Source organism: Gracilinanus agilis, chromosome 2, assembly GCF_016433145.1.
Source record: "Gracilinanus agilis isolate LMUSP501 chromosome 2, AgileGrace, whole genome shotgun sequence".
NCBI lineage: Eukaryota > Metazoa > Chordata > Mammalia > Didelphimorphia > Didelphidae > Gracilinanus > Gracilinanus agilis.
The window spans coordinates 399,819,259-399,846,501 of record NC_058131.1 but is presented as its reverse complement, the minus strand read 5'-3'; the positions used below and the strand labels follow the sequence as shown (position 1 = coordinate 399,846,501).

General features: G+C 39.1%; 1 protein-coding gene across 1 annotated transcript in view; it reads left to right on the top strand.

The window, feature by feature from the left end:
* The window catches only part of ARHGAP26 (Rho GTPase activating protein 26), a 552,571-nt gene that overhangs the window by 317,904 nt on the left and 207,424 nt on the right, over positions 1 to 27,243 (top strand). Inside the window, exon 9 of the mRNA XM_044659871.1 lies at positions 12,659 to 12,695. Within this exon, the coding sequence (XP_044515806.1) occupies positions 12,659 to 12,695 (37 nt within the window). The remainder of the gene's footprint in view (positions 1 to 12,658; positions 12,696 to 27,243) is intronic.

The following is a 27,243-nucleotide window of genomic DNA, read 5'->3' as shown; positions in this document are numbered from 1 at the left end:
AGAGAGAGAGAGAGTATGTGTGTGTGTGTGTGTGTGTGTGTGTGTGTGTGTGTGTGTGTCTCGGGGTGTGGGTGTGTGGGTTCAATTTCTGTTTTTCTTGGCCCCGAATCTAATCTTGAGTTAAAAGCTAGGGAAACTACTCATAGGGGTTTTGAGGATTTCTGAATATGAAATTCAAGGAAATTGCCTAATGTTGCACAGTTTCCTTTTCTTGTTGCTTGCTTGTTACCCAAAATATACTGGTTCCTGCTAAAGCCTGAAAGAATTTGATAGGTCCTGCCCCTTTGACAATCTACTGTGGTCTATTTAGTCAGTTATCCTGACTTGAGTTGGAGTTTTTCTTAGGGTCAAAAAACAAAGCTTCCTGTAATCATAACTATAGCAACAGTGTTTTTACAGCCCACAAATCAAAAGGAATAAGGGGGGTGGGGGTGGAAATCCTCAACAGTCTGTATTAGTAAGCCAAAAGGTATTGCTTTAATACCTAATTCACCCAGCTTAAGGAAAAAAATTTTTTTTAACTAATCCACTCATATTACAGTTTGATTGCGTCACCTTTTCCTTTATGGAGTTCAAACAGCCTGGTTTGAGATTTCTGACAGAGAAGAAGGAGCAGAATGAGTTTTCACAGCCCCCTTTCTGAAGACCACAGGACAGAGCTGTATGGGAGGCTTTAGACATCATAGAGTTTAACCCCTTCATTTTGCAGAAGGGGAAATGACTGTAGCATAGTGAATCAATGACAGAAACACATTCACGTTTTGGATGTATTAGTATAAAGACAACTTGTCCAATAAGATCCCCATGATTCATTTTTTTTCATGGGTCTAGACTGTGGCGGAAGATGGCAACAACTCTGACTTAACCCCTTGTCACTCACTGACACAATTAATAGCTAACATCCGGTAGTAACTTTGAAGTTTGAGATGACTTAACTCACTTGATCCATACAGTGTCCTTGTGAGGTAAGTGCTGTTATCCTCATTTTACAGATGAGAAAAATGAGGCTAAATGACTTGCCCACATGTAGCTTAAAAAGTGTCTGATACAAGCTTGAAACTCAAGTCTTTCTGACTCCAAGCATCATCAAATATCTGCCTATAGTGTCCCTTACACAGTGTTGTATGCCACATTGGATGCAAAAGAAGTTTTAAGATTTCTGTCCTCATGTTTAAGATTTTTAAGCTTAAGATTTCATGTCCTCAAGATTTATAGTCTTGTTGGAAAAATGAGATTTAGCCACAGAAATGTAAAAACAAGAGAATGTAGCAAAAACATTCCAGCTGACTTGTGTAGGATGAATGATAAAGTTAAAGAAGTGGTCAGAGAAGGGAAAGATCTGAAGTCTCCAACTGAGGTTGATTGAAGAGAACGGCCTCCGTCCTTATTGCTGACTTTCACAATCTTTATCTTCAACAACAGTAAGCTCAGGCATCTGATCCTCCTTGAAACTTTCACTTACTCACCTCATAGTATTCTCCCCTTTTCAGATTTTTCTGCAGCATTTAATCTGCGGTCTAGTTTGGCCTTAGTTGGGTCACTTTTTTGCCCTCTACTTTATATTACACTCATTTAGGTATGTGTTGTATCTCTTCTCTACTCCCCCACGAGCTTCCCCAACCCAGTAAAATGTAAGCTCCTTTAGGGCAGCAAATATTAATAAAAAGGTTTTTGTCTTTCTATCTTGAGAACCTAGTACAGTGACTGGCACATGGTAGATAGATACATAATACATATTTGTAGAATTGAGAAGAATAGGACATGCCAGAAATTGAAGTTGGAGGAGGAGACCCCATTTATAGTTTCTTAAAGTGTTGTTGGCAAATAGGATATTTTTCAGCTCACTATCCTCTTTCCTTCCTTACCTCCCTCCCATTACTCCAGAGATTTTTCTAATTCTTGATGCAAGCCTGAAACATGTGAGATGATCATGGTGTGAAAGATCAAGTACCTAATGGGACCTCAGAGACCATCTTGTTCAGTCTTCTCATTTTATAGATGAGGAAGCTGAGTCCCAGGAGAGTTTTGTAAATTTTTCAAACTCAGCAGTTACATTTTATTTTTCTTGGTATCTTTGCTTAGCTCTGTGTCATTTCCCTGGGTTGGAATGTGAGCTCCTTGGGAGCAGGGTCTATCTTGGGTTTCTGTTTCTATCAACTGCTTGGGGCATTGCTTCCTACTTAGTTAGATATTATTAACAATAATAGTGTCTGACCATTGAACAAACTTTAGGTAACTCTCAACTGCTATATTTCTTTTATATACACTATAACAAAAGGCCTCCTTTTAACCTCTCTCTTAGCACCAGACTAAACTCAGTTTAGGGCAAGAGAGATTGTATTAGTGCCTAGAGAGCAGAGGCAGGAAAAATGTTATTTATTTTCCTTAATCATCAAGAATGCCTTTCCTTACACAATTTTCTTTTTCTTCCCCCAAATGTCTGCACAATGAGGAACTACTTCTCTCTTCCTGACAACCTACCACATCCTTCCCCTTCTTTTAATTTCATCTCAAGTCATCTCCTACAGAAAGCAATCTCTGATTTTACCTCAACCACTCCCTAATTAACTTGAATAATCTCAGCATAATAGAATGCACCTCAAGAGTCCATATGGTTCAGTCTGTTTTTCAACCAAAATATTTAGGGCTGATCTCCATCTACTCCTTTTTCATGAAAGGAAGATCCAATGAGGTATAAAAAACCTTTAAAAGTACTACGTAATTGTTAGAACAATTGAAGAAACTGTGAATACAATTAATGATTAATAACTATTACTAGATAAGTTGGCCAGCCTAGCAGAAGCAGTAGGATACCTTGGGGGATAATGAGGACATGGCAAGTGCCACTCATTCTAAAACCATTATTACCTTCCCAAAGATGCAGAAAGAAAGCTCAAGACTCTTAAACTAAGATCCTTAGGAATAACAGTGGCCTTCAGATGACCAATCCAATTGCTCTATGGTTTTTTTGCTGGGGGAAACAGCCTCTGTGGAGAATGGACTTGTGACATCTTGCCACTATTAACTCCAGCTGTTGACTAACTGCTGACAGTGGGTAGGAAATCCCAAAGCTCCATGAATGGTAATTCTCTTGGTACCCACTCCCCCAAAGCACCAATCCTCCTTCCAGCAACCTCCATTGCATATGTGACTATGGATGCTATATTCCTCAATTTCTAAGCAGCCACAGCTCCTGGTCCAGAAAAGAAAGTTCTTGGCACTTCTTGGCACTGATGATTCAAACACCAGAAACAACTTTTATCTGTTAAAATGACTTTAAAGATACATTTCCATTGGTTTTGCTATTGTACCCATAGGAGCATTTTCTTACTTACAGCTGAAACCTTCTACATAGAACATTTCTTTATTTTAGAATATTAGCTCCTTGAGTAGGAAGTGTCTTTTCTATTTGTTTCTCCAAGGCTTCCTCCTTCCTCCCTCTTCCCTTTTCCCCCTCCTCTCTTTTTTCTCATTCCTCTCCATTCCCTTCTTCCTTTCTCTCCCCACTTCCCACCCTTTCCTCTCCCTTCCTTCTTTTTCTGCCATTCCCTGAAAATAATAAACTACCTTTCATTGTGTTCTGAAACTTCCTATCTATGCCAATTTTTTGATGATACTGTCCATGTCTCCCAAGCTCAACTCTAACTTTTCATCACAGTCCCACACATAATGACATTTTAATGTCGGAGTTCTCTGGTCTATGCTTTTTCTAGCCTAGTGTAGTTGAAAAGCCAGCAGATAGGCAACATATCAGGAGACACAAATTTGGGTCTGGGTTTTGTCAGTTTTAACCTAAGTGGCTCTAGACAAGTCACTTCACTTTTTATAGTCTTTAGTTTCTTCATCTGTAAAATGAAAGAGTTGGACTAGATGGCCTTTAAGTCCATGTTCCTCTCTTAAATTAAGCTGGCTCTCAGAACTACTTTGAAAGATTTTAAGATTGGTCTCCACAACAATAATTAACTATGATTCCAAATGGTCAGTGATTAAGAATGCCACCCACCTCCAGACTGATAAGGGGTAACTAACATGGAGGATGAGACAGACAGTTCAGGAGGACTAATATGCACATTTGTCTTGCTTGACTGTGCTTATTTGTTACAAGGGTTTCATTTTCCCTTTTTTTCTCCTCATTACGGAGGTGGAATTAAGAGGGAGAGAAACTGTTTGAAAATGGAAAAATAATTAAAGATGTTATGATTATTTAAACACTGAATATAGATTTGCACATAGGCCTAGTCTGTTTAAGCACAGAGAATTTAATGTTAATTGAATATAAGCTGTTTGTTATCCCCTGTGTCTACTATCAGCACCCCCACAAAGAGCTTTAATAATTGCTTCCTTTATTATAATTCCATATTTCTGTTGTTTATCTAATCTCTTTTGTTCTTTTTGTAAAATTGAGTGAGGTGGGGAAAGACCATGTCTTTTCATTATTTGCTAGCATGTTGACAACATTGTAGTACGGGCTATCCCTTCAATGCTCATTCGGTAAATCCATTGCTGAAAATACTTGAAGACTGCAGAGAGATGCAGAATGAGTGCCCAGTACTGACGATATGGAAATAAATGGTCTCTTTTTTCAGTCTGTGACGTATTTTCTTTTTCCTTCTTCTTTAATTTTATTTAATCAATTAATAGATGTATTAAGAGCCTTCTGTGTGTAAAACATTGTGGTTGGGGCTAAGAGACAGAGAAAGTTCTTATGGAATTTAGCATAATAGGTGTGTGGGATAACTCACAAAAACACAGCTGTATATATTGGGTGTGTTGGAAAATCACAGCACAAAATGCTATATAAGTCCCTAGTGGCATGATTTATTATTATAACCAATTCCAGATGAGTATGAATAAAGAATTCCCCTGAAGTAGTAGCATTATTTGAATTCACACTACATATCTCTGTTGTCCTGAACCAGCTGCCACATCTTACTGAATTGTTACTTTAATAATATAGTGTGAATAGTGTGAATCCAAATCCACGCAACCACAGGGGATTTGTTATTTATGCTCATCAGGACCTAACTATATTGATGAAGGAATCAGAAGAGGATTGAAAAGGAGAAACAGGATAAGAGTTGAAAAGGAAGAGGGGAAGATATTTCAATTTTAGGGAATAATGTGAGCAAAATACAGAGGAACACAGTTATATTTTAGGGGCCAAAACAGTTTGATATTTGGAGGGCTAGTTGTATGGAGGGAGGTTTTTGAATGTCACAGAAAAGAGTTTGAACTGATCCACTGAAGATTTTTGAGCAGAGGTCTGTCTATACATAATGAATATTACTGTGGCACTGGTATGAAGCATCGACTGGAGAGAAGAGGGAAGGGAGGCAATTTTTCTTAGCTGTGTGAATAGATTTCAGTTTCATTGAACTAGAACTTTAAAAAAAAAACACCTTAGGGTCCATCTGTCCAAGGCCCTTTCATTTTAGAGATGATGTCAGCAAGACCCAGGGAGGTTAAGTTGCCTCGGATCTAGGTGGGATTTGAATCTTAGTCTTTCGACCCCAAAACCAGTGCTTTTTAAATTCTGCTTCCTTAGTTGACCTGTGAACAGGGGCCTTCTGCAAGAAGCTGTGGATTAAAATGATGTGTCCTTGAGATGTATAGTCTTGGGGAATTTTTTACAGTATCATTTGCCAAAGGAAGACTGAGACCTTAAGAAATTTTCCCCTGCAATCCTAGGGAAAATGCCATTTGTCATCACTAACTTTGAGTACTCCAACCCTATGGTGCCTTCCCAGTTTTGTGGACCAGAACCATCTTAGAGAAAGGAAAAAGGGGTCCTATAGCCACTTTGGGATGCCATTTTATGTTTACCTGGCAATCCATGGACAATTCAGTTATTTTTAGGTTCTTCCATCCTACTCTGGGTTTAGATACCTTCAGGAATTCTGTGATTCATTTGGAATCCACCAGGATTAGAACTTCCAGAGCAGTTACTAGAGCATTTCCAGAGCAGAAATAGTTACCTTTCTCCAACCCTCTCCATTTCATCCTTAGACAGTTCCTCATTCCTGCCTTGGGAATGATAATGAGTCTTGGGTTGCTTTTGAGACCCCTAAGTTCTCCCTGAGTTACTCTAAGGTTTGGGGTGCTAATGGCCTCTCATAGCTGGAATTTATTGGTTTTTTAATTATAATATACTTGCCAAACAAGCATTTATTAAGTGCACCAGAAGATGTCTAATGCTATGGGATGCCGCCTGAGCCCATATATTCCCTGGCATGTGTCTTGCCTTATTTAATGCCTTGCTTTTTGTTGTTACCCCTCTCACTCTTCTTCTCTCCTGCCCACCCATCCTAGATTCTAGGCTCAGTTCAAATACTTCACCCCTTTTAATCCTATATGGGTTTCTATGGTTAGATTATAAGCTCTTCGAGGAGAGTGATATTGTCTCTCTCTCCCTAAGTACTAGCATTTGGGGCTTTACATGGAGATAATTTTTTAAAAATGAAATTTGTTAATATAACCTTTGGTTTCTAATTTCATAGAATATGATTCTATTAACTTCATACAAGGATGAATAAAATCTTTCTATTTGTCAGTAGCACTTTTGACACAGAATATCTGTACCAGTACATATCTTAAGTGGCTCTTCTCTGTGGTTGACTACCTACTAGTTACTCAAATAAGATCTATTGCTATGTGTATCATAAATAATCAGCTTTAGATACAGATGGTTGCGTTCTAACCAGACTTAGTCATTCTGCAGCACTTACCAACTCCCACTGTGTATAGAACAAAAATGCAGTGAAAAGACCAAAGAAAACAACTGACTTTGAGGATTCAGTAGCCCTGAAATAAACAGAATAAGATGAGCTCTGCTTCTATAAAATCTTGTATCCTCCTGAGTTCTTTATATTCTTTATATATATTGTATATTAGTAAAATAGTAGACTTCATCTCCTGAGCTCCAGATATATAGGTGTCCAATCCAGATTCTTCAAGACGAGTGAGATACATCAGTCTGCCTCTCTAATGATTATTATAAAAGAATGATGATAAAAACAACAAAATTCAAGAAAAGATATTGTCTCAAAACTAACAATTATTGCCAGTTGTATTTTTTATTAATCATAATAAATAAATAATTAAACTTAATCAGTTAAATTTTAGGACAGAATCTCAAAGGTGATGAGGGAAGTTGGGATAGATGTTGAAGGGAAAGGAGTAATCATTGGCCTTAATTGACAAATATGATTGATTGATTGATTGATTGATTGATTGACTTGCTCATTCATTCATTGAACCTCTATGTAATAAGTAACAACATTATGTCAAACACTGTGCTCTAACCATTTCATTTCCTCTTTTTGGCCAGTGGCAAGAAGTACTAATAGGAAAGCTCCATGACTCAGACCTTTTGTGGTCAGAAATGCCTTTGTGATTAAAGGTCCAGGTACCCAGCTCCCAACCTCTGACATTCCACTTAAGTATAGGGTGTCTTTTGACTGGAGGACCATCATCTCTTCTCTTGAGATAGAAATTGGCATTTGGCCTAATTTCCACTCCCCAAATAGTGAGGGTTGGAAGAAACCATTTTACAAAAGCTTACCCCTCAGTTCCAACCTGTTTTCTTGTGTCCTGTGACTTGTTAACTTCTATAGGCTAAAACAGGTCACAAATGGGGCCAAAATCTTTTCTCTATTAGTGCCCCAGAAGCACAATCACATCATTGCCTTCTTTCATATTAAAAAATTCCCATAAGTCTTTCTGTGTGTTTTCTTGGTAAGTTTTTTATAATGATGTAATAAAGGTTACTTTTTTTTTTTTTTTTTTTTTTTTTATCCTGGGACTCCATTCTAGGAGCATAGGGCCACAACCAGTAGGCAATGGGTCGCTCAGGGTCACCCAGCTGGGAAGTGTCTGAGCCTGGATTTGAACCTAGGACCTTTCGTCTCCAGGCCTGGCTCTCAATCCACTGAGCTAGCCCAGCTGCCCCTACTTTAGGCTGCAGTTTCTTTAGCAGATGTAGTTTTTACAGGGTGGGGTTGCTAGCTCCACGCCCAACCCTCCTCCTTTTTTCATCCGGGCTAGGGACCATCCTTGGCCCAGGAGTGGTAAGGGTGGGCAGTAGGGGTCAAGTGACTTGCCCAAGGTCACACAGCTGGAAGTGTCCGAGGCTGGACTTGAACCTAGGACCTCCAGTCTCTAGGCCTGGCTCTCAATCCACTGAGCCACCCAGCTGCCCCTAATAAAGGTTACTAGTAGAACAAAATTCAGGAACTAGAATAATATGTAGACTATTTCCCTTCTCTAGGGACATGTAAATTGGATTGGTTGAGGCTATGAACAGAATTTATTGCCAAATCTAGAGTTAATACAGAGGAAGCCAGTGAAGAGTCTCCACTCTTGTTTGATTTTTCCAATTATGTTCCTGTTGTAGCTTCTGGGTGAGAGCTCAGAAAATTGCAGTTCACCATGATTTGTATCAAAAGCACAAGTCTTCTGCCTTTATGTTTATCTGCAGCATCAGCTCTCTATTCTGATTGCCCCTGAGGAATACAGAGTGATTTCTCTCTGCTCACTGCTAGCTTATAGTATTATTTCCAAGTCTCAGCTTGGAAATTGGGAAGCTTCAACTTTATTCCTAATCTCATTTGCTATGACCTCGGACAAATTATTTATGTTAAATGACTCATTTTTTTCCTCACACTGTCTCACTGCTGCTTTCATCTTCCTCCTCTTCCTCCTCCTCCATCAGTCAGCAATCATTCACTGAGCACCTGCTGTGTGCCAGTCACTGTTGATGCAAAGACAAAAAAGAAACACTCCCTGCCCTTGAGAAGCTTACATTCTCTCAAGGGAGACAATGTATACAATATAGACATATATAACAAACTATTATTGTTATCAAGTTACGTGTACATGTCACTGTGCTTTATCTCAAACCCTAAATAAATAAGATCTTCCTTCTGGAAGCCTTTTATCTGGAATAAGTTATATTTCTATTACTTATATCTAAGTATTTTATACTTATATTAGGGGCAGCTAGGTGGTTCAGTGGATAGGGAGCCAGGCCTGGAGATGGGATGTCCTGGGTTCAAATGTGGCCTCAGAAACTTACTTGTTGTGTAATACTGGGCAAGTTACTTATCCCCAACTGCCTCACCACTCTTCTGCCTATGGAAGTTAAGGGGTTGAAAAAAATTATACTGACATTAACATCTAGTAACTAAATAGTTAATTGATATGGTAAAAACTAAATGATTTTATTCAGAGAAGCGGTTTAAAAAAGTGTGTTTACTATAGACAGGATTTTAATGCATGTTCCCCAGGCACATTAGCTATACACCTGGGTCAAGCTACCCATTTTGGAAAATACTTTTTTAGAGGATCCCTAAAGGAGCACCAAAGTATGCTTAAGCACTCTGGAACTGAAACCTGGTGAGTCAGGCACTTTCCTAGCAAGATGGAGACATTAAAGCATCTCAGCAAAAGGCCCATAAATCTGTGGTTAGGAATGCAGACCTCTAAGTGTCCATTTATTTTTTTTTTCCTTTTGATTATATGTAGAAACAAGTTTTGACAATAATTTTGTGACATTTTGATTCACTGCCCCCAACACACACACACACACTCCTCTTCTCTTCTCTTCTCTTCTCTTCTCTTCTCTTCTCTTGTCTTCTCTTCTCTTCTCTTCTCTCCTCTCTCTCCTTCCCTTCGTTGCTAGAGTTCTCTACACTATTTAGTTATTTTGTATTCATTTGCATGAGCTTTGAAAAAAATCTGTGTTCACATCTTGAAATCCCAAATAGAAGGTTTTTATTTTTTCCTGTGGGTCTTTTTATTTCTAGCACTATATTCTAGAATATAGTGAATGCTGAATCATTTGTTTTTAGTGCTGAATGTTTTGGTTTAGAGTGAATTGGATTTCTTTTTCTTTTATTTTGAGTGAATTGAATTTTGATGTTAATGATAAAAAATCATGATCAAGAATCATTTTTCTTCTTGAGACAGAAATTGTCATTTGTGCTCTTATTAGGACAGCTAGGTGGCACAACAGATAGAGTTTGGACTTGGAGAAGAATGATCTGAATCTAGATCTTGCCTCACATGCTTATCTTCTCTTAGCTTCATTTTCCTCATCTGTAAAAGGAGGACAATAATAGTATCTACCTCCTATGGCTAGTGTGAGGATAAAACAAGTTAATGTTTGTTAATGTGCTCACAAACATTAAAGTGTTTTGTAAATACTAGCTATTATTATTAGCATCAGATATCAAATTAATTAAAAACTTAGCAGATCTCAGGTTCTCTGCTTAATCTCATGGGAGGAATTCATAGAACTATTTGATTCTCTTTTCCCAGAGCAAATTACTTCTTTTCTTCTCTTAAATGGGCTAGGTGACCCTGGGCAAGTCACTTAAGTCCAGTTGCCTAGCCCTTAACACTCTTCTGCCTTGGAACCAACTTACAGTATTTATTCTAAGATGAGAGGTAAGGATTTTTAATTTAGAAAAGAAAAAAAAGTAAATGGACAGGTCTTATTCTCATTGGTATAGAAAACATTTATGACTCTTTGCCAGCAATCCTCATTTGTTGAATCTTTGGATGTGCCATGGTTTGAGATGATGGCAACATGGGAGAATGTCCAGAGGGAGAATATCACCTCTGGAGTTCTTGGCATCTTTTTAGTCTATTTCCCTGTTTTTTCAATTATCCTAGCCTAACCATTCACTTCTAATCCTGGCTTGCATGCTTTGTTAGCTCCATTTCAAAACTAATTTTCTTTGGCTCATTTACCTAAACCAGGCATTGATTAATGGCCTAACCATAGAAGTCCCAAGCACATCTGTCTCCAGGAGTTTTCAGCTCACTAACCAAGCTTCTTTTACACATGGAATACTAGTATCTTCCAAGATGAAGGTTAATGCATAAGAAATCTCAAAGAAAGAGTACCTCATTTCTTAGTTAAATCATATCCTAAACCACGTTTTTGCTTTTCGTTTTAATTCTAATGCTTAGTATAGCTAGAAGGTGTCTGCACTTAGGAACTCAGGAATGAAGGCTTCTTACTGAGTAAAAGAAGCCCAGACTAACAGCTACACTCCCTAGAGAAGACAGGCAAAAAAATCTTAAGAACTGTTCTCTTCCCCAATAAATTTTTGAAGATTAGTGAGACCTGATGACCATAATTTCCTTTCTCATAGCCCTTAGATGGGAAATATGCCACCATCAATTTCATTCCCTGCATTACTGATGGAAATGAGCATTTCCCTTCCTGATTCAGTAGGAATGGCAATGGAAATTCCCAGAAATCTTAAGCAGTTGATTTTCCTGCAAGCCAGCTTTTCATCCAGGGAGCCTGCAATCATAATTTAGATGAATTAAAGATATATGTATATATGTATAATTTTTATGCATGTGCTTATTGTATATAATGTGCATATACATGTCTTTATGCACATATATTTCTATAGAGCTTTACAGTTTGCCAAACACTCTTACAATGTTGGTAAACTTTTGTCCCCCATAATTGCCCTATGAGTTTTGGGCAGTCTAGCTGGTATTCCCTCATTTTTAGATGATAAGAGCTAAAGGAAAGATTTTGATCTGATACATGACAGAATTGGGAGCAGAACACAGTTATCTCTGCTGATTTAATTATTTAATTTTAATCCCCCCCTCCCCTTTTTATTTAGAATATTTAATGTTTTTCCATAGTTACATGATTCATGCCCCTCCCACTCTTTCCTCCCCCCATCCCGAATCCAACAAGCATTTCCACTGGATTGTACATATATCATTATTTAAAACCTATTTTTGTGTTCTGCAATAGCGTGATCCTTTAACATTAAAACCCCAAACATAGCCCTATCACATTACTTGATCGATCACATATTACTGATTTAATTTTTATTTCTACTTTACCATGCCTATGGCTAGTTTTCTTGGGTCCCTCAAGAAAATCTTTTTGACTTTCAGAGCTCAAGGGAATTGAGCAGTTTCATTTCCTTCTGCCTGTATAAGGAAGGACCTCATAGTTCTTGGTGATTTCTGGTACAGAGCTGTCATACTGGAGGCCCCAGGACTGCCTATAAAACTCCCTATACTGCTTAGTCCAGATTAAAATGTAATTGAGAAATATTGAACAGAATAAATGGAAGTACAGTACAACACAGAACATCTTAATTTGTGGTTTTATAAATCAACCTGTGACTAGCAATGATCCATTCTGTTTGAGATTGCCACCATTGTTCATGTGCCTGTGATTGTTTTATTAATTTAGATGTTTAACTTGAAATCTGTCTCGGAGACCATATAAATAAGGCCATATGAGTTATTACTGGTAGACTCAGAATCTAAAGCCATACAGGGCGTCTTACAAAGGAGAGTTAAGACTCCTAAAATCCTGACTGTTAGTCCTTTCCTCTTCCATTTCCATGGTTTGGACAGAATGCATAACCCTCCATTGATTATCATAAATCCTTGATTTTAAAGGTTCTTTGTAGTATTCTGGGGATATACCCATAAAAATGGACATTTTTATCATCTACATTGGAATCTATATCACATATGGTTGAAAACTGCCTCCAAAGTTGAGGAATGGGGAGCAAACTTATAAGGAGTTACTAGGGTGTCTTTGTCCAGTGAATGCAAGCTAGCTTTCTCAAATCAAAATAGTTAAGATTTCACTTTTCTTTTCTAGGTCTACAACTCAAACAAAGACATTCAGAGTGAAGGAAGTAAGTATGTCACCTTTGGAAGTTTTTTGTGGCTTGGGACTTGGGTGGTTATTGAAACAGTGGTTGCTACTCCCTGTGCGAACACCAGGAGGGGCAGTGAGCATGCCAAATTTTGCTCTGACAAATTTTGGGAGTATTAAATGTTTCTTTCTCTTCTTTTCTTGCTAGTAGTATCAGAGAAGCAGTATGAAACATACTGGAAGGCAACATTTTGCTTATTCGAGCTTCACTCACCATTAACATCACTTAATCTAATAATACCTATCTTCGTGGGAGACCTAGCCCATGTCTAAAGTCCAAACTTAATGTGCCGCCTGCATGGCTTTGCTCACAAGATCAGGAGAAGAAATAATAACTCACTTAGTCGCATAATGCTTCTCCCCCCCCCTTTTTTTTTGTTAAAGTGGGGAGAAAGAAATATGAAGGTGCAGAATTATGTTGTAATAGATCTGAATCTTGAAAGTTCCTTCAGACTGACTAATTCATAATGTCCTATTTCTTCTGTCTCCTGGTTAAACAAAATGTCAAAGGACACTGAAATTCATTTGAAGATAATGGGTTCAGTATAACCATATTGCAACTGGTATGAGTTAGGTGTTCAGACTCTGAACTCTGAAGCAATTGTCTCAGATCTCACAGAGATAGGACCATAAAATTTCTTCTTCAATCCCACAGAAAAGAGTAAAACCAGATTCCTTTTAGGTAGCAAGAGTTCAAAGAAATATCTTTCTTCTTTCCTTGTTTGAATAACATCTTATGCAAAAATAAGAAGCCTTTTGCTCCACCCTACCCCTTAAAAACCCCCAACAATAACAAAACACCAAGCAAACCCGAGAATCCCTTCCCCACCAAAAAAATTTTAAATATGTAATTTCCATTAATTCAGCCTATGTCTGGAAAGTTAGCAGGGGATTGATCTTTCCTATTGATAATTAATGGAAAAGTATTAGCTATTCTTTGTGGCAGCTCTGTGTGGCATAGAGCTCCCTGAATTTCTAACCTCACAGAATGTCAGGAAGAGTAAATAACTGTAGTAATACTGATCAGTGAACATGTTTCCTCCAACCCTTAGGTGTATGAATTATAATCTTAAAAATTGGGTAAACATCACCATATTTGGTTATATAATCTGCTCAAATTTCCTACACACCTTCCCTTCCTTCCAAGGTTCAGGACCATTACTGCTAACTGCCAGTGACAACCAGCTTGGGGTGTGCTTAAACTATTAGGGGAGGTACTTTATTTCCCTCTTGGTAGTGATGAGGATGGAGATGGAATAGAAATATGCAGGAAGAGTGTGGGAGGTGGGGAAGAGAAGGTAAATCATCCCTACAGACTGGGATGTACTGCTACTGTAATAAATAAAGCCTTGGAGAAAAATTGGAGTAGCTATGAATAGATGCCATTAAACGGAAAATCTGTGCCTATGATCTATTGCCATCTCTCCTAAATCTGGAGAAAGTGCATTATAATAATAGCTGCCAATCACTTTAAGGTTTTCAAAGCACTTTCCATATATGATCTCATTTGAGCCTCACAACAACCCTATAGAAGTAGAATCTCTGACTGGCCCATCTTCGTGGGCAGCTCATTTTCTGACACTATGTAGTTTCCTAAAGTACTGAACCCTACTACAGCCTGGATGTAGGGAATATGGGTGAATTCCTTGTCCTTTCTGAATTTCCATTTTCTGCTCCATAAAATGGGAACAGTAATTCATGTCTTATCTGACTCATAGATTATTCTTGGGAAAGGAATTTGTGTACTTCAAAGTGCTAGATAAATGTGAGTTATTGTTATTATTACTGTTTTTCATTCAGGCAATTTATCATCTTTTGCTTAGTGATTAATTCTTTGCTAGATCAAAAGGTGGAGGCAGATAAGAGAGAAGCATAAAAAATGCCTTCTACCTAAAATAATTGCATATGTGAAGACTTTTTTCTAGGAATTTAGATTCTTTACTATTAAACAACTTTTGTTTTATGATGTGATCTGCATTCTGGTTAAACTAAAGAATCTTTCATCTTGTTTCTCATGGGTATTTTCTCTCCCATTTACACCCACTCTACCTACTATAATCAGAACTCTCAGAGGTAAGGTGTCTATGACATTTACTGGCTCTTTTAACATTCCTGTTCACTTTTCCACTTCAGAAATTCCAAGAAAGGAAACAGCAGGGATCTGAGTCCAAAAGTTTTATTTCAGGATCTCAATGTTTTTGTTGTTGTTATACAGTTGTATCTGACTCTTTGTGACTCCATAGACCATACTGTCTAAAGGGTTTTCTTGGCAGGGATATTGGAGTGGTTTGCCATTTCCTTCTCTAGTGGATTAAAAATAGAGGTCAAATGACTTGCCCTCAGGGTCACACAACTAATAAGTCTGAGGCTGGATTTGAACTCAGATCTCCCTACCTCCAGGTCCAGCACTCCATCCAGTGAGCCACCTAGCTGCTATATTCAGTTTAGTGACAAAGAGAAAAAAGTCATCTGAGAAATGGCACCTAGATGTGGACCCCTAAATTTTAGCCTTCATTTGCCACTTTTAATTGGCCCAGGTCTCCCTAGATATAAAATATAATAGGGGTGGGGAGGTAGGGGGAAGGCAGGGAGGGAGAGAGAGAAAATGTATGTATGGAAAATAGCATCATGAATGGGATCTGTTGAGTGTTGTTTTTAAAACTGCCACATAACTAAGAAGAAAATATCACCATATAATTACAATTATGGTATTTGGAAAGCACCCCCCCACCACCACCAAAGCATAAAACAACAGCCCTTGATTTCATTTGCCACTACTGTCATCCTTTCACCAAGAAATTTGTTACCAAGAAGACTCATCCCAAGAAGAGTGTCTGGAAAGCCAAATTCTTTCAGTGATCCTTTTCCTTTCCATTTTCTCCTAATTCTTTATCTTATTCTAATTCTTTTTCTAATCTCAATGAGTCAGGTAAAATCAATAAGCACTTGTTAGACACTTAGTATGTGCCAGCATGTTGCTAAGTGCTAAAAGAAAAGCAAAAAGTAGTCCTTGCCCTCAAAAAGGCCACACTCTCCAATGATGGTGATTGTAAGCTCCTTGACATTAGGGATTGCCTTTTGTCATCTTCTGTATCTCCAGTGTTAAGCATAGTGTTTTGACACAATCGGTACTTAATAAATATTCATTGCCTGACTGACTGGGAGACCCCAAATAATCATCTATAAGCAAGACAGACGTCACGCAAGTATGTACACACACACACACACACACACAATTTAGGTAGTAATTTGGAGATAATCTCAGAAGAAAGACACTAAGATTAAGGAAGACTAGAAAAAGCCTTTTTGCTAGAAGGAGGGAGAAAAGGTGATTTTCAGTTCACAAAATCTGAATCTCAAAGAAGAAAAAAATGACTTCCAAGAAGCACAGGGCTGAACTTTGGCTAAGCATCCCTGCCATCATAGTTTTACTTTGTTATCTTACTGTAGTGATACATTTAAACTTGCCTTTCCCAGTTTTTTTAGCTGGAAATGAAGTTGCTGTGTGAGGATTAGGCAGTTTTTTTTTTAAGTTTGTTTATTTGTTTGTTTCTGTTTTTAAAAGAGTAGCTTGAAGGAAATAGGAAGGAGAGAAGGGACAGGCCACCAGCCTGCTATTTTCCTATAACACCACGTGAGGAACAGTCATGAAGCTATAAAAGTTTTTCAGAGAGGATAGGATTAATTTAGGAGAATTAGTAAAGGACAAACTCTCATAGCCCGAGGTAGAGTTCCTTCCAGGCCTAGGATTTAGTCGACATCAATAAATGTCACAGCCTTCTTACCTATTCATGTTTAGCCTGTTTACAGAAATGAGTATCACAAGCAGTAGCCCTCTTGCAGACTCCCCCTCTGCGGTGATATATAGCCCTTAATCTCAGCTCCGTGGCTTTGCTTTCCTCAGGGCAGCTATTGACTAGAATTCTGTAGCTTCAATCTATTCCAGTCCAAGAAACATGCCCAGATTGCCCCGGGCCTGCCTCCTTACTCACTTGGAGGCCAAGGCCAACCTTGTCTGTCAAAAAGAAAAACTTTGTCATGTCGCTCTGCTCATGCCTTGTTTACCTTTTCTCCACTTACACCCTCCTTAGACCTTTCGGGGATGAGGGTGCAATTAACTTCCCTTTTGTAGGTCTCATGTCTACAAGCTTCTTAGTAAAATACTTTTAGGGAACGGGTTGTCATGGATAGAGAACTTCTCTTGAAGCCAGGAAGGCCTGGGTTCAAACCCTACCTCCAGTTTGTCATAGCTCTGGGACCTGGTTTGAGTACTCTAGACAATCCTCTTGAAGAAAAGGCTCAAGTCGGAGAGCACGCGCCAGCCTTCTTTGGGAGTGGCAGCGACTTTCCTGGCAGGGAGTTTCCTGATTCCCATGAAATAACTGATCTAACCCAAAATTGACCCTCAACAAAATGGAGCAAGCAGCAAGAAGCACCCCCCCCCCTGCCCTTTAGTTGTTTATAATCAGCTTATGATACAGACAACAAAGCTAAGCAGAAGAAATGGTCCTCTTGGTCAAGACACTTTAGGCCTTCTATGTGCATATTGAGATGCAGGAAAATGTAAAAGATGGAATAAAGTCTAAAAATCAAATTCAAATTCAAGGAAGGGGTGGAAATATTCTTTTCACTTAGCAGCTAAAAATTTACTTTCATCCTTTGACTTGTTTTTCTCTCCTCTAAATTTCCTTTTATTTATTTAAAACCTTTATCTTCCATCTTACAATCACTACTGTGTATTGGTTCCAAGGCAGAAGAGTGGTAAGGGCTAGGCAGTGGGGGTTAAGTGACTTAGCCAGGGTCACACAGGTAGAGGGTATCAGAGGTCAGACTTGAACCCAGGACCTCCAGTCTAGCTATCAATCCACCGAGTTACCTTGATGCCCTCCACATTTCCTGTTAAGTACAAATTCCACCATGAGAATTCATTGCATTCAAAAAATTCCAAGAAGCTTATTGGGTTTTGCCAATATATCATTAACCTTAGTGACACTGCCCTGTGAAGGGAACAATCTGAGAAAATGGAAATGATTTGTCCTAATCTAGCCAGTAAAACAAGTAGAAATGGCAGTAAGATCTTCTGAGTCAGTCTTTGACCTTCCGCCAGGGCCACAGGACCATGCATATTCAAAAGGATTGCTCATAAAGATCATGGGGCCTTCCCAAATGTCCAAATTAGAAGGTCCCTCCAAGTTAATCCATGGACTTGTAACATTCTGACTCTCTGAACTTCCACATGGTGCCTCAGCTGTCTTCTCTACTTGTTTTTTTTTTTTTTTTTTTTAAATCCCTACCTCCTACCTTAGAATCAGTAGTGTGTATGGGTTCCAAAGCAGAAGAGTGGTAAGGGCTAGGCCATGGGGGGGGGGGGGGTAAGTGACTTGCCCAGGGTCACACAGCTGGGAAGTGTCTAAGGCCAGATTTGAACCCAGGATCTCCCATTTCCAGATCTGCCTCTCTACCCATTGAGCCACCCAGATGCCCTTAGAGGCTTTTATTGTTAAGATTCTCCTCCCTCTAGATGAAATTGGGTTTACAGAGCTGCCTTAGACCTGGGTAGACCCTTTGGAGCAGGATCAGTAATTCTGACTTCTGGGTGCCAGAACATATACTCAGGAGTTCTGTTCTTCATACCTCCTTAATGAACTTAATGGGGCAGGAAATGAGTTTAGAATCAGAAGTCTTGAATTCTAATCCCTGCTTTACTATTTATTACTCATATGACTTTGGTTAAGTCAATTAACCTCTCTCTTGACCTCAATTTCCTTAACTGTCATGAAAAGGGTAAACTAGAAGGCCACGAAGGTTACTTCTAGCTCTAAATCTTGATGGCACCAGTAAAAAAAAGCCATTTGCCTGAGTTAGGAGAAAATTCAGTCCTTTTTTCCCCTTTTCCTGGCTGGCAACCCAAGAGTCACGTTTCTGTGTTTGCTCTCTAGGGAGCAGGTTCTGAGCCTTAACCTGGCCTGCAGCACTCCTACAAGGATTAGGTAACAAAACAGAAGCAGCTTTATGGAGTGTTTCAGCAGTGCATGCTCCTCCTTTTAAGGCTGTAATTTAGGGCAGGCTCCTCCGAGGCATCTTCTGAGAGCCATTTTCTGTATAGGGGATGTATGTGGGGAGGGACCGGCAAGATTCTCTTATATTTGTGATATCTATTTTAAATCTTTACCTTTTGTCTTATATATAATATTAATATATGACAACATATAATTGATAAATATATACATAATGAAATTTATTTTAAACCCTTACATTTGTCTTATATATGACAGTATATATAATTGAAAAAACATACATAATGAAAATATTTTAAATCCTTATCTTTTGTCTTAAATATTATATTAATATGACAATATATAATTGATAAATATATACATAATAAAGTATATTTTAAACCCTTACCTTTGTCTTATATATGACAATATATAATGTTAATATATAAGACAATATATATAGTTGAAAAAATATACATAACAAAATATATTTTAAATCCTTACCTTTTGTCTTATATATAAAATAGTAATATAAGACTATATATAATTGACAAATATATACATAATAAAATATATTTTAAATCCTTACCATTTGTCTTATATATAATGTTAATATATGACAATATACAGAATTGAAAAATATATACATAATAAAAATATTTTTAAATCCTTATCTTTTGTCTTATATAATATTAATATGTGATAACATATAATTGATAAATATATGCATACTAAAATATATTTTAAACCCTTACCTTTTGTGTTAGAATCAATCTTAAATATTGGTTCCAAGGCAGTGGAGGTTAAATGACTTTTCCAGAGTTATATAGCTAAGAAGTATCTGAGATTAATTTTGAACCCAAGACCCCCCCCCCCCCCCATCTTCAGGCCTAGCTCTTTATCCACTGAACCACCTAGCTGCCCCAAGATTCTCCTATATATCTTGTTGATTTGAATAGTGACCCATGGCAACACCACTGATCAAAGTGATTCCTCTATCATAGTTGTTTTGTTTTGTTTTGTTTTGTTTTAAACACGCAATTCTTAGAGATCTTTGGAGGAAAGAAATAGCTTGATGGAAGTTTTTTATGGGCTTCATTACCTCCCAAAGGACCAGTGAGATGCCAGACTACCCCTTGAAAGTGGTGAAGGAGAGAAGGGAAAAGAAGGAAAAAAAACCCATAACTTTCTTTCACTTATATCTAGGCTTTCATAGGAGTTTCATCACAATTAAGACACCATTGATTTAAGAGGAAGAGGGGGAACACCGGCGGTAAATAGGATCCCTTTGGGATCACAGCCATCTGTTTGCTGCCAGGTCCCCACTGGTTCATGGCTTATAAATAGAACATTTCCCCTTTTAAACCTGAGAAGGAGTGAAGGCATTAATAGGCGTTTTAGTCTGGCCTCCCATGCACCATGCTTCTCTGGCTCTCGGGGCAGTCAGCTGAGCATCCCTTCATCTCAAGCTTTCCATCCTTGCCTGCCAGGACTGACAGATAAAACGGCAGATGACTTACTCCTCCTCCTACATTATTTCCACCCCCTCATGCCCCTTTCTTTCTTTGCTTTTTTTTTTTTTCTCCCTCCTCTAGGAAAGACTTCTATGGCTGTTACTTTTCTGAAGAGAGCCATAGACAAGGTGATCTGGGGTGACTCTAGCTCCCGATGGGTGCTAACTTTCTCTGCCTTGTTTTTTCTGTGGGAGTCATGTGTTCAACAGAGCAGCCATTGCCAGCAATGATCTTGAAATATATTTAGTTGAGAGGTAACACCCTTGCAGAAGAATAGTCAGATGGTGTGCTATCTTGCACCTCTGAAGGGGCAGAGGTTTTCAGATGGGCTGCATTTTCTCAAACATTCTCTTGTTTCTCCTCACCATTCTACACTTAGAATGGGATGTGCCTTTCCTAAGTAGTCAGGGGGATTTAGATTTGTCTTTATTATCCCTGTTTTACAGGGAAAGAAACTGAGGCTGAGGGGAAAACTGGGGGCTGAACTGATCCTTAGAGACCATTTAGTTCCATTTTCCTTTTTTTTATAGGAGAGGGAAGAGTCACTTACTTAAGGTCACATAATAGGTAACAGAGCTGGGATTTGAACTGGAGAATTCTTACTCCAAATCCCTGTAGTCTTTCTCATTATCCCTGGATAATAGATTTCCTTCAGTATTTTCACTGAGAGTCTTTTCTTAGCCAGCCCACCATTCTAAGGCCCCTTAACATCCCACAACTAGAAACATGGAGGGCAAAACAGTATATGGCTTAGGCATTCCCAACTTCTTTTCTTCAGTGATGTGGCTAGAAATGCCTGGTTTTTTAACTGACCCCACTGCCAGCTGCCTCCTGGCATGTTTTACACATTAAGGTATGGTCTGTGTTGAGTTTGAGCCAGTGACAGGGACTGAGAGCTTGCAGTTTCTTTGGTAGCCAAGATTTCATGATAAAGGGGTGGTAGGGCAAATTTTTGCAGTAACAACCACCATGTTACAAAATTTCAACCAGGCTTGATGTTTATTTTGTCCTTGCAGGGGTACTAGGATGCTTCCTCCTCCCAGGACTCCTGAGATCAGTGCAGATCAATATTTGGCCTATGAGTCTAATGAGTCATCTGAGGCTAGTTAGCCCCCAAGATTATTGTAGGAAGCTTGTTGGGCATGGCCAGGTTCTCATTTTATAAAACCTGATTCTTGTGTAAACAAGTGACCAGTTCCCTCAGGGTAACTCAAGGGCAGAGAACAGCTAATAGCAGGAGAAGACCTTGGTGCATAAAGTGGATTGAAAGAACACTAGCCATGTACCATTTTCAGAGAAATAAGAATGTTCTACTTTTGGTTGAAAATCAATGCAGGCTGTCCAGGCCGCAAGGCAGGAGGGAATTGAGGCCACTGCACTGTAACTCATTCTCGAGATATTTGCCATCTTGTGTGAGACAAATGGTCCTGATTAGGCTGGTTGGAATTACTGTGGTGTGCCCCAGACACTTCTATTTCCTGGCTGCCTCTTATCTGGAAATTTAAGGTGGATTGGCTGATTGTGGAGGAGAGATACAAGATGAAAAATAGCTTGGAGAAAATCCCTTCAGAATTTGTCCATGCTGCCTAATATACTTATTTTTTTTCCCCCAACAGAAATTTTCCCCCCCTCTACCTTAGCAAGTTGTAACAGTGATCCCAATGTGTTATTAATATCAGTACAGGTTTTGCAGACCAACATAGAACTGAAAAGTTGCTTCAGTTTTGACATTGGAATATATCGTATGATTTCCCAACACCATTAAATTTGCTATCTTAATTATATTTTGTTTCAGTTGATATTCAATTTAGTTTATAATTCCTGCTTGAAATTAGGAGGAAGAGAGGGAGGGCAAAGGGGGTAGAGAGTAAATATTATCTCTTGGTAATCCATGAAGTGGATAATTTGCAAATGAGTCCTTGAATCAATCGACAAGGACCTACTTTGTGCCAGGTTTTTGATGTTGTTCAGCCCCTTCCTACTCTGTGACCCCTTTCAGGATTTTCTTGGCACAGATACCAGGGTGGTTTGCTATTTCCTTCTCCAGCTTATTTTACAGCTGAGAAAACTAAGGCAAATAGATTAGGTGACTTGTCTGGGGTCTCACATCTAATAAGTGTTTTAAGGTTAAACTTGAACTCCGGTCTTCCTCTCTCCAGGCCTGGTGCTGTGTTCACCCTGACTGGGCAGTAAGAACAGCAACAACAATGTGCCAGGTACTGCGATACCAAGCACTTGAGTTACAAAGATGAAAAAAAATAATCCTGAATCTCAAAAAACCTTTTTTTTGGGGGGGGGAGGTGCGGAGGAAGCAGTATATAAGAAAATGAAAAGTAATTTCTTTGGGGGTTGTACCCATTGCTGGAGAATCAGGTAAGAGATCATGTAGGAAATAACACCTGAGGCAGACTTGAGTGGCAGTTAGAAATTCTCTAAAGGTAAAGAAAGAGTATATTCCAGACATGAAGATAGGATACGAAAAAATCACAAGGATTAACAGATTGTCTAGTTTTTGCCTAGAGAGCTTGAAGAGGAATAATTGATAATAAAGAAAGGTAAATTGGAATCAGATTATGAAGTGTTTTAAATTACAAACAGAAAAGTCTATGTGTGCTCTCAGAGATCACTGGAAACCCCTGCAGTTCCTCAAAAATAAAAGAATGATGGAGGATGAATCAGAGTACAGAGAGATCAGACTTGTAGACTAACAAGGAGGTGATAATAGCCCGAACTAAGGTGATGGCCATGAATGGAGTGGAAATGATGTGGAGGGAAGAATCAGCACAATTTAGCTACTGATTCATTGACATAATAGCTAGAGGGGCATCTAGGTGACTCGGGGGATAGGGAGTCATCCTTGGAGGTGGGAGATGGAATGGGATGGGTTCAAATTTGGCCTCAGATACTTCCTACCAATGTGACCCTGGGCAACTCACTTAACCCCAACTTCCTAGCCCTTATCACTCTTCTTCCTTGGAACTATACTTAGTATTGATTTTTTTAAATTTAAATTTTTAATATGGATTTTTAAGACACAAGGTAAGGGTTCAAAAAAAGAAAAGTATCAAAGAACATACAATATGGAAAGAACTTTACAGTTCTTTATTAATATTAGCTCCTAGAATGTAAACTTATTTCAAGAAGGTATTGTTTCATTGTTTGTACTTCTGTCTAGAAATCTAGCACATTGCCTGGCAATTGATTAATTAATGATTGATGTGTAGAGTGTGTGGTGGTAAAGAATTGAGAATCTTTCAAAGTCTGTGAACTTGGGTAGCTGGAAGGATGGTGATGTCCAATAGAGAAGTCAGGAGGAGGGAGAAATGATGAGTTCTGGGTGGATGTTTTGTGTTTGTAATGCATACTGTACATGCAATTGAAAATAGGCAGGTGGTCATTGCAAGCCTGGAAGGTCACGGGGGACTTAGGCCAACTATATATATCTGGCAGTCATTCCTAGGGCTACCTGAGTCCATGAAAGTGGACAAAATCATCTAGAATGTGAATGTAGATAGAGAAGAGGACCCAGGGCCGAACCTTGGGGTAAACAAGTAGCACATGTATAATAAACCTGCAAAGGAAAATGAGGTGTGAGCAAACAAGAAGAGAGAACCAAAGTAAGACAGTTACAAAAATCCAGGGAAGAGTTGCTTAATGAACATTTATTAACGGCCTACTGTGTGCCAGGTACTGTTAAGCACTGGGGATAATAAGAGAAGCAGAAGCAGAACCTCGAGGCGCTCAGAGTCCAGTGGGGGGAGACAACATGCAAACAAATTGGACCGAGGAAGAGATGTACACGATAAATTGGTGGTGATCCACAGAAGGAACACACTAGATTTAAGAGGACTAGGGAAAGGCTTCCTGCAGAAGGTGGGATTTTGGCTGAGACTTCAGGTATGGGGGCCAGCCAGTGAAGATGCCCAGAATTGGGAGATGAATTATCCGTAAAGTAGGCGGAGAGGAGGAAGTTCTAAGAATACTACGAAGGTAGAAAGGGCCCAGGTTCTAAAGGGCTTGAAAAGCCAAATAGAGGATTTTTTATTTGATTGTGAAGGTGATGGTGAGCCACTAGAGTCGAATGAGTTAGAGGAGTGAAATGGTCAGACTTGCACTTTAAGAAGATCACTTTGGGAACACACTATGTGGTGTCAGGCCTAGAGATGGGAAGTCCTGGGTTCAAATCTAGTTTCAGTCATGTCTTAGTTAAGACCCTAGGCAAATCACTTAACCCCCATTGCCTAGCCCTTACCACTCTTGGCTTGGAACTAATTCCCTGTACTGATTCTAAGAAGGTAAAGGTTTAAATTAAAAATAATAATAATAAAAGATCACTTTGGCAGCTGAGTGAAGTTTGAATTGGAGTGGGGAAGGGTTTTAAACAGAGAAACCAACCAACCACTGTAGAATAGGGGGGCAAGGAATTCCAAAATAAAGATTATAATACTGATTTTGTTCATTATTGGCTCAAGATTGGAAGGAGAGGAAAGTAAAGTCAGAGCAGGGATGATGGTTTATGTGAGTGTAAGGGATGTAGGGATTAAAGTGAGGACAAAAAGTTATTTTAGGATGAATGAGGCATGGGGAAAGATGGAATGACAGACAGTCATAGTGGTATTGGGGAATTTTGGAGTCTTTGGAGCTTTTGACCCTAGATGAGTATGATGGTGGGATCAAGATTATGATCATCCCTGCATAAGGCAGTGTTGGCATGATGCAGGTCTTGGGAGTTGAGGAAGTCGATGACCTGGGAGGCCAGAGTATTTGTAGGAACTTCTATCTGTATGGATGTTGAAATATGTTAGCTTAGGGGCTGGAGCTGTGGTGGGAAGGAAAACTGTGAACTACATGCTGAACTCAAGAAGGGAGGGAGAAAGACTTGGGTGCTGGCACTTCTTTCCCACAGAGTTGGGGATTGGGTGATATACCTTGGATTGAACAGAGCTTGCAGAGAAATCAAAGGTACCAGTGGTGAGCAGGAAAGCATTCCTATTTCTCCTTTTGCACAAGTGTATTGGGAGATATGAAAAAATATGAAGGTTAAAGATAAACCAGGTACCACTGTCTTCTGGGAAGAGCCATGTCTCCATTACTGTCAGAATATGGAATGTGTATGAGAGGAAACATTCTAAAATAAGGTACATAATGGGAATTTCAAAGGACATAATTAAAAGATAGAAAGCAGGGGGCAGCTGGGTAGTTCAGTGGTTTGAGAGCCAGGCCTAGAGATGGGAGGTCCTACGTTCAAATCTGGCCTCAGACACTTCCCAGCTGTGTGACCCTGGGCAAGTCACTTGACCCCCATTGCCTACCCTTACCACTCTTCCACCTATAAGTCAATACACAGAAGTTAAGGGTTTAAAAAAAAAAGAAAAGAAAAGAAAAGATAGAAAGCACTGGGCTAGAACTTGGGAGGAGAAACGCTGATATGGAAGGATTGAAAGAAAAAGAAGAAGCAGTGGCAGGGAAGGGAGTAATATTTGCTCAGGTGACCAGTGATTCTGCATCCCTGGTATTAAGAGAATTTATTTACATTTTAAGGGACACAATTGGAGGCAAGAAAAATTAATTGCCATGTAGGAGAGTCTTACCTCAGCCAACATGTCGGGCTCCTGGGCTTAACCTGATTAAGGGTAAAGTGATAGAAGCCCATCTGCTGTTCACCAGAAGGGTGTTAGAGGATTGAAAATTCACTTTGCAGGTGGATTCTGTATTCGATTAAATGTGGGTGTTTTTCATTCCTTTTAATGGTACTGAAATCGATTAAATGCAGAATGTACGAAGAAGACCAGACTGTAAAGAACAAATCACATTGGAAAATCGATTACATTTCTGTAGTGAGAACATGCCCCTGGTGATGACCAGGGAATGGTGCCCCTGTTCAGAGCAGCTGTGAACTATTTCCTATTTTAAACCCTTCCCTTTAGACTGAACATCATCAGAAAGGAGGCAGCTGCTGCTTGTGCCAATGGTTCCTCATTTTGTTCTCTTTACCAAGGCACTCAGCATTTCCTATAGATTTGGACTATTCCATAGCTAAAAATAAATAAATAAACTGAAGAAAACTGAGCAAATGATCCTGTGAAAAGTATCTGAAACAGGAAAAACCTGTTGGAACAGGAGCCTTAGGGAAGTGTGGTAATCATTCCCATAACTTGCTGAGACCCATTCAAGGGCCTTTCCTCTGGTAAAGAATATGTCTGCACACAGAATCTGTTTAGAGGTCATGGCATGCATGTGGGAATGGGTAGTTGTTGATCATGGCACAGGCAGGTATTTCTCTAAACTGAGCATGTGTCAGTCTTTTGTGTAGATTTTGGTGTGCACACCCTCCATCAGAATTGTGCAAAATGCATGCCTGAGATCTGTCTTTCCATCTATGGACTGATAAGGAAAAAAACTGGAACCAGAGTAGATTTATGTTGGGAAGTTGTTGGTTTGAAGTAGGTTTCAGGCCCACGTTGAAATATGTGTCTTTCTGTTCAAGTGGACACCTCTAGCTGCTGGAATAAGGATACTCAAGTTTATCACATTTTGAATTTGAAGAGAGCAATTGATCTGGTTCAGCTTCCATTATGGTCTTTAGGATGAAAAGATGAAATAGGATGAAATCCTCAGCCTTGGCCTTTATATAGCCCTCCATGATCTGGCGACCTGTACCTTTCCATCAGTATTTCTGATTATTCTCCTCCACTTCCTCTCTTTTCCAGGCAAAAAGTCCTGCTCCTTGTTTCCTGAATACAACATTGCATCTCCTTCCTGGGAGCCTTTACTAGTAATTCCCCCATATCTGGAACAGGATCCCTTTCTTCTTAAAAAGTACAGCTCAAATGCCACCTTTTCAATCAATCAATCAATCAATCAATAAGCATTTATTACTTCCTCTACTCCTTTTCCCTAGTTATTAGGGTAAATTCTTTAGAATATTCTCTCTCTCTCTCTCTCTCTCTCTCTCTCTCTCTCTCTCTCTCTCTCTCTCTCTCTCTCTCTTTCTCTCTCTCTTTCTCTCTCTTTTTCT